The sequence below is a fragment of the Ovis canadensis genome, chromosome 22, assembly GCF_042477335.2.
Source record: "Ovis canadensis isolate MfBH-ARS-UI-01 breed Bighorn chromosome 22, ARS-UI_OviCan_v2, whole genome shotgun sequence".
In the NCBI taxonomy this organism is placed as follows: domain Eukaryota; kingdom Metazoa; phylum Chordata; class Mammalia; order Artiodactyla; family Bovidae; genus Ovis; species Ovis canadensis.
In genome coordinates this window covers 38,506,364-38,514,856 of record NC_091266.1, presented here as the reverse complement: position 1 = coordinate 38,514,856, position 8,493 = coordinate 38,506,364, and the positions used below count along the sequence as shown (strand labels likewise).

Below are 8,493 nucleotides of genomic sequence, written 5' to 3'. Positions count from 1 at the left end.
CAAAATAATGTCTCTGCTTTTAAATATGCTATCTAGGCTGGTCATAACTTTTCTTCCAAGGAGTAAGCATCTTTTAATTTCATGGCTGCAGTCACCATCTGCAGTGATTTGGGAGCCCCCCCAAAATAAAGTCTGACACTGTTTCTACTGTTTCCCCATCTATTTCCCATGAAGTGATGGGACCAGATGCCATGATAACTCAATCCATCTGACTGGGAAAATGGGATGTGGATAACAGAGAGCTAACCTAATTGCAAAGGGCACCAGGATGCCCTCACGGAGGTTGTGTCTAAGTTGGGGCCAACATGATTCCAGCAGGTTCACCCAGTGTAAACACAGGCTGGCTGGCTTCTGGCAAGGTCAAGGTGTTTCCCTTTGCCTGGAAACCAGGAGGTGTGGCCGAATCAGGGCAGGAAGAACAGCAGATCAACTGAAAAGTGGTGGAGAGGAGCTCTGCTCCTGGATCTCTCAGGTTCCTCCAAATGCTGGGGGCCAGCTCCCCGAGGCTAAAGGAGACAAGTGAGTGGGGAGCTACCTGGAAGAGCATTTCAGGGCTGGGGCTTCAAACGGCCTTGAGTCTTTCCTGCCTGCTGGGAGCCTGGGCTTTGGGTCCAGCCCTAGGAAAAGAGGTGACCTGGTAGCCAAACTCCTTAGTAAGAGTTCCCAAAGCCAGGGGCACAATCGCAGGGGCTCCTGCTGTGAATCAGGGCCTGCGTTTACTAGGCATTAGGATCGGCGGTGGACCTGAGAACAAAGCGCATCCATCTCCCCTACTCCAGGTCTGGACCAGGACAAGGCCCCAGGTACCACGCCGGCCGCCTGAACTTCGGACCATGTACGCATGCTACTGCCGAGCGCCTGGGGAGGACGTCTGGCCTCTACTGCAGCACCTCACCTACACCTACCAGCCCGCCCCTCTGCTGCTGCCCCCTATCCAGGCCCATAACTTCTGCAGCCGGCCCCGCGACCTGTGCGGCGGTGAGTGGGCTGCTCCGCGGGAATACCACTGCTTCCACGCCACCGGCGCGCCCCTGGAGTTCGCGCCGCCCTTTTGGGTCTTCCCACCGGCCTACGCCGCGGCCCTGCGCCCGCCGTTCCCCGCGCCCGGCTACCTGGGGCCATCGCTGCAGGCGCCCGCGGCCACGGCGCAGGCTGCGGTCGAGAGCGGGGCGCAGTGGCCGGAAGGCGGCACCTTGCAGGCCGAGCTGCGGTGGGGCCGCGTAGAGCGCGCGCTTGGCCCGCGCCTCGAGCTGCCGGACTCCGTGCGCCGGGAGCTGCGCCGCGTGTACGGCACATACCCGCGCACCAACGTGCGCGTCACCTACCGCGGCGGCGAGTTCCTGCTGCGGGGCTCGCCGCGCCTGCGAGAGCCCGAGAACCGCGTCGAGAGGGGAGCCCTGCGGCCGCCGGCCAGCAGCGACAGCGGGGACAACAGTCCCGCGGGGGAAGCGGTGGAGCGCGGCCGCCGGCAGAAGAGGAAGGCTTGAGCTGAGGGCGCGCGAGGCCCGGCGGCAGGCGACGGTGAGCACGCGCGCCGTTTTCCTGCCGCCGCAGCTATGCGCTGGGGCTGGGTGCACCTGTCACCTGTATTTTTGCCTTTTTTTTTTTTTTTTTAAGCACCGCTGGCTTGCTGCTCTTCCTTGATTTCAGGTTTTTGCAGGATGGCGGGGCGAGGGCGAAAAGGGATCAAAGAGATCTGAGTGGGTGTCCTGTTACTCCTTCCTTCTCCTTGGACTTGGAAAGCCTGAGCGTGTGGTGGAGGAAGGGTCTGGACCCTTTGTTTCCTCCCTGCCCAACCTCCTCCCCATGAACCCTGCCCTGCAATGAGCCCCCACGTGCCCTTTTTCGTCTCTTCTCTCCAGGAAATCTCCCCTAACTCCCCAAGCTGAGGGCCCACTTATTCCCAGCCTGTAAAGAAAAGTAAATGACTGAAGTCAGGTGTAGGCTTTAAGATTGTTTTTATGTTTGGGGGTGGAGGTGGGGTTTCTTCATCTATGTAATGTGAGCCTTACTTCCCTTTTTGGGGTACAAGGTGTCAGGAATTAGAGTGGGAAATGTGTACTTCCTCACTCGCCGGGCCCCATTTTCCTTAACCAGCTCCCTTCCAGTGCAAGAGGACTTTCTCCTAGGTCCTGAGGCCCACCACCCATAGAGAGATTCTGAGGGCATCAGCTATTTTGTTGAGGTGTGGATGGCAAGCATGGCTGAGGAAGGGATCCCTAAGACACAGATTTAGGGCTGGCTCTGACATGAGTTTGGGTAAACTCTGGGAGTTGGTGATGGACAGGGAGGAATGTCATGCTGCAGTCCATGGGGTTGCAAAGAGTTGGACGGACTGAACTGAACTGACTGACATTTTCTAGACTCTCTGAGCCTCAGTTTATTCATCTGTTAAAGAAGAATAAAACTAGTACAGCCTACCTGGAAATTTTACCAGGGTTGAAATCTAAGATGAATGTCACATCTTGTTTCCTGATTCTTTTTAAACTTTTATATTGTGGGATAGCCGATAAACAATGTTGTGATAGTTTCAGGTGAACATCGAAGGGACTCAGTCATACATATATTTGTATCTTGTCTCCTCCTTCTTGCTGACAGTCTTTAATAGGTTGAATGTGCGCTATTCTAGGAGTTTGCTGGAGGATTAAGCCACACATCGAATTTTAACTACAGCTCTAGCCATACCACCAGATCTAAGACCCAGGCTGCATAAGTTTGGCTCCTCATGGAAATGCTTTCAGTGAACTTCCATTTGTAGTTGGCCAGAAGATACCTGGGTATACAGGTATGTTACTGAAACTGCAGATCACTTGATTGAACACTGCTATAATTATGAGCTTCATGCAGAAGTTCTGTTAAACCTCAGCACTTGGTAACGATGTTTCTCCTGATGAATGGTTTTGCTTTTTTATCTGTGAAGCACCAAGGATCTCATAATTGATCATATTTTTCTCTTTGCCCTGGTTTCTGGGGAGCCAAATTTGCTTAGCATCTTTTGTGTAAAACCTGGATCCTGAACTGTTACCCCTAGTTTCATCTTATTTTCCTTTCCTTATTTTTTTAAATTATGGAAACACAGGGAGCTGTTGTAGTGTGTTAGGTCTACTGTGTGACCTTGAGTGAACTATTTAATGTCCCTGAACCAATTTCCTCATCGCGAATGGGGATGATGGTATCAGGACCTATCTCATAAGATTATTGAGAAGATATCATGAAATCCTGCACACAAAGTGTTTACCACAATAACTGTCATATACTAAGTGCTCAAAGGTTATTATTTGTTTTTAAAAAGTAGTTTGCAATACTGAAATTTATTAAATGGAGAATTAAAATCTGTTCTGATATTTTGTGTGGCATGCTAAGTCCCTTCAGTTGTGTCCAGCTGTGTGTGACCCTATGCACTGTCACCCACCAGGCTCCTCTGTCCATGAGATTCTCCAGGCAAGGATACTGGAATGGGTTGCCGTATCCTCCTGCAGGGTATCTTCCTGACCCAGAGACTTAACCTGTGTCTCTTACGTCTCCTGCATTGGCAGGAGGGTTCTTTACCACTAGGGCCACCTGGGAAGACCATCACCCGCAAATGATCACTGAGGTCCAATCTAGTATTTTTTACTGTTTTTTTCTGTGCACCTCATATTACCTACATAAAAGGAATTGCAGTCTTGCTTGTTGCATTTTACACTAAGTATATCTTGGACATCGTTTTATGCCAGTGCACATGGTGTTACCTCATTCTTTAACAGTCTATAGCATTTGGATTCTTTTCAGTTTTTAGCTATTAAAAGTCCATTCAACAAATTTCTTGAATGCCTTTTATTTGCCAAGAACTATTGCAGGCCCTGAGGATATAGTCGTGAATGAGATAGCCATGGCAGTTTCTGTCCTTATGGAAAACATTTAAGCTGAGACCTAAAGAATATGAAAAAGCTAGCTATGCAAAGAGAAGGGTGAGGGGAAGCCAGGCAGAAAGTACGGTGAATGCAAAAGTCCCAAGGAATGAAAGTCATCTTCATTGACTTAACAGGCATTTGAAAGCCCACATGTGCTGGGCAGTATTCTAGGCACTGGGGCTCTAGGAGAAAAATAAACAACTCTCTGCTCTTGATAGAGCTTACTTTAGAGATGTAATGTAGGGAAATGAAGACTGACAATAAGCAAAGGGGAATATACAATGCAGTGTCATACAGCAATAAGTGATGGGGTGCTATTTTCAGCAGGATACTTAGGGAAGGCTTCTCAGAGGAGATGACTCTTCAGTGAAGACCTAATAAAGAGCTTTGCAAGCTATTTAAATAGCTGGGGGAGAAAAGCAAGTACAAACACCCTTGGCTGGGGTGTCCTTGTCCGGTGAGTTAGTGGGAATGTAACAGTTAATGGATGGCATCACCGACTCAGTGGACATGGGTTTGGGTGGACTCTGGGAGTTGGTGATGGACAGGGAGGCCTGGCCTGCTGTGCTTCATGGGGTCACAAGGAGTCAGACATGACTGAGTGACTGAACTGAACTGAATAGTTAATGAAGTTACAGATGAAGCTGGATCCTGTGGCATCTTGAAGCCATGTAGAAAATTTTGGATTTTTTTCCTTAGAGGAGATTATGAGCACAGGGAAATGTGATGAGATTTTTTTTTGAATTATTCTGGATGATGTGTGGAAAAGAGACTATAGAGGGTCCATTGTAGAAATAGGGAGAACAGTTAGGAGACATTTGAGAAATAAGCTGAGAGAGTGATGAGAAAATAAATGTCCTTGAATATGCATCTTTGTTCACATATACAAGTGTTAAATTGTGGAATCTGAAACCTTAAAATTAGAGATTGAATCACTGAACAATGACACCCTGGTAGCAACAAGCACAGCCAGTGCCCAGATCTGTTATTCTAAATTCCATCCTCCAAAAAAGGAACCACTCCCCTTGGGAGAATGGCTGATTTCAAGGCTGTGGCAGGAAAGGTACAAGATGAGCCTGGAACAACTTGTGCCAAAAATTAAAGGACTCCTCAAAAATATCAAAAGAACAAAGGTGCCAACTTGAAGGGACTTCCACTGACCGAATCAAGGACACTGTAAGCATCAAAACAAATAATCACAGTAACAGATTATAACCTTCTGAATAAAATAAGGATCCCTAAGTCCATGCTAATATTAACTAAACAAATACATGTGACTGGAAAGCTCTCCTTATAGAAGAAGGAAAAATGAAATTAGAAAATTGCCATCCCCAATCATCACAGTAATGAATGATTCAAGTGAGACTCATTCCTGGACACTAAAAATAATGGGTGAAAGTCTGATGAAAAACCTGATATTTATATAGTTTCATGTATGTTCCAATAAGATATTTATTAATTACAAATTTTAAAATATTAACCTGAAGAAAATAGTAACCTAATAGTATAATAGGGAAAAGTGGTGGGTAACATGTTAATAACCCCATTGCAGTAGTCCCTCTTAAACAAAATCTTTCTTACCATTTTTTTTTCCTTACCATCTTTTTTTCTTACCATCTTTAATGAGTGTCTTTAATTTTTTTCTTTAATGGAGACAAACTGACATCATGTGCTTTGGATATGTTAAACTGAAAAAATACAACATCAAAAATTCAGTGGTAAGGCATAATCATCAGGAAACAAAAACCTAAATTAAGAGAAAAATTTTCAAAAATGTCAGTGTCATAACAAACAAAGGTTTCAAGTCAAAGGAGATGAAACAGACATGAAAACTAAATGCAATGCATGATCCTCTTTTGGATGCTAGACCAGAATGAACATTGTTATGAAGGACAATGTTGGGACAAGTAGCAAGATTTGAATGAGGACTATATATTAAAGAAAGCAATATGGAAAAAAAAAAGAAAAAGGTTAACAGTTGGTGAATCTGGTATAAGGTTAAGTCACAGTTCTTTGTACTATTCTTGCAACTTTTCTGTAAGTCTGAAACAATTTCTAACTAAAACTAGTGATAAGAAGGATATTGAGTCTCTGGATCAAAAAGGATACACATTTAAAATGTAATTTGTCACAGATTTTATATTTTAATCTTAGAGAATTTTCTACATGCTGGTAAGCCTCCTCAAATCCTTTTTCTTTTTTTTTTGAAACACAGCAGGTTAAGTAAATCATGAATCTCCCACCATATAAGATTTTTTTCTGAATCCCCTTCCTCTTCTACACTCTCAGGCCCACCCTTAAAGTCTCTCAACTCTCCTCATCTCTAAGAATCCACATTGCTCACACACATTCTTCCCCCAAGGCCTTCACTTATGCCCTGGAAATATCCAGAAGCTGCACATAATTTACCCCTATCCCCCAGCCCCGGTGAGGGAGGAGGTCCCCAATTATAGACTTTTTGAAGGAAGGGCTGCTACTCAGCTCAGTCCAGCCTGCCATTGCTTCCAAACCCCAGTGCTCCAGCCCTGTCTGTGGCTGTAAGGAAGCCCTGCAGGGAGTCCTAGATGTTTCTTTCTTTGATCTTTTCTTTGAACTTAACCCTTAGAAGCTTAGAACTCATAAAACATCAGGGCTGCCAGAGACTTTACTGTTTACCTGGCTCAACCTCCTCAAGTTACCTTCCGTTGGGAAACCAAGGCCAGAGAGGAGTGACTCACCCAAGGTCACACAGTAGGTGGGAATCTACCTACTGTCCCTATTTCAGTGGGTCTTGAGCCACCATACTCTCATCCTGATGGACTTCTCCTCCTGGCTTTCCCCCAGCCTTACCCAACCCTGGCATTTGGTTTAGAGCCCTTTGCCAATAAACCATGACTGACCAATTTTAAACCCTATCCCACCTCCCAACTGGGTAACTCACATTCTACTGAAAGGAGGGTAATTATCACAACAATCTTACACACTTAACTGAGCACTTACTGTGTGCAGGCACTGTGCTAAGCCCTGTACAGAAACTATCATTTAATTTTCACAAAACCTTGATGTGTATATAATTATTATCCCCATTTACAGATAAGGAAACTGAGGCCTATAAACCTGGGAAATCTGACGTAGCCTTAACATATAGGCCTTTTCATACATTAGACATGCTCAGCAAAATACAAGGAACATTTATTGAACAGCCACTCTGTGAAGAATACTAGACTAGTCATCATGGGGCTCATGAATCAAGCTCCACTGGAAGCAGAGTGTGGAGGATTTGTAGGACATCATATGCATCATTGAGGCACTGGAGAAGCTTCTTGTAAGAGGCATCTGAGAAAGACTTTGAAGGAGGTGTAGGAATCTAACAGCGATGAAAAGGAGGTGTCCAGAGAAGAACTGAGGAGGGGTCAGCACAAGTAAAAGCGTGGCAGAAGGAGCAGGAAGGAGCAGGGTTTCACTGGAAGGCAGGTTATAACCAGGAAGCAGTGGAGGGTCAGGCTTCAAAGCTAAGTGGAGGCCATACTTCGAAAGACTTTAACGGCAAAGTGAGGAGTTTTGGGGAGCCACTGAAGTCTCTGACAAGAAAAGTGGCTTGAACTGAAGTTGTTAAAAGATCGAGCCAGTGGCAGCACCTGGCTGATGCCCTGTGACCTCAGTATTGATGGTGTAGCGCAGCCGGGCACCAGAACTGAGTCCCTAGGGCATTTGCTAGAGCTCACAGCCTATGGAATTCAGTTCTCAGAGCCAGGTGGCCAAAGTTCTCTTAACCTTGATGCTGCCCTCCTGCCCTCTCTTCTGTGAATCTTTCCTCATCCCCAGGATGGATCAGGTGAGAAACCCGAGATCTCAAGATTCCTCCTATTCCAGGAAGGGTCTGAGCTTGGAGCAGAAAACAGAGGTCCATTGCTAGAAGAGGCAAAGGTTCTCTCAATTCCAACAGGATACCGATATTAGATATGGGGCGGGCGGGGGTGGGGTGGCTCAGGGCTGTGGTAGAGATTCCATTTAGAAAGGGTCCCATCATCCCTGCCCAAATGTGCTCCAATGGGGCTAGGTGTGGAATTGGATAGACAAGGGACTGGGGGAAGAGCTAGAGTATGTACACTGAGAGGATATTTCTCTAGAGACAGGCCTCCTGAGCCAAACAAGACCCACAAAATGTGGATCCACAAGATAGAGGCCCAGGAGTCCAAGCTCCCTGAAACCACTGCCCCCGCCCCTACACACACACACACACAAATACACCTGAAATGAAGATCTGAAGTACCTGGTATAGATAAGGGAATGGAAGAGAAAGACTTCCCTGAAACACACTGTGACTTTCTAGAGAGTTAAACTGAGGACTAGGGTGCTATTTCCACTCAGGGCAGAGCTGCAGCCTGTCTCTGGAGAGGGAAAGGCAAGTGTGCAGGCTCAAGAGCCACCCTCCACCGCCACCCCCAACTTGAGTTGAAAGGAACAGGTCTGCACTTACCCTTGAAGCCTCTCCTCTCCCTCCTGGAGCTGGATCTACAGTGATGCTCCCAGAGACTGCTCCTTAAATAGGCCCCGCCCCAGCCAACTCCCGCCCCCGCCCCATCCTGGCTCTTCTGAGAAAGGAGGAAGGTGTGGGAGG

General features: G+C 46.7%; 1 protein-coding gene across 1 annotated transcript; it reads left to right on the top strand.

Moving 5' to 3' along the window:
* The first annotated feature begins 377 nt into the window (after positions 1–377).
* C22H10orf95 (chromosome 22 C10orf95 homolog) lies at positions 378–3,344 on the top strand. The gene is made up of 2 exons (XM_069566892.1): positions 378–519; positions 780–3,344. Exon 2 carries the CDS (start codon positions 834–836, stop codon positions 1,485–1,487), a length of 654 nt encoding a protein of 217 aa, XP_069422993.1. The 5' UTR covers positions 378–519; positions 780–833; the 3' UTR covers positions 1,488–3,344.
* Positions 3,345–8,493: the final 5,149 nt, after the last annotated feature.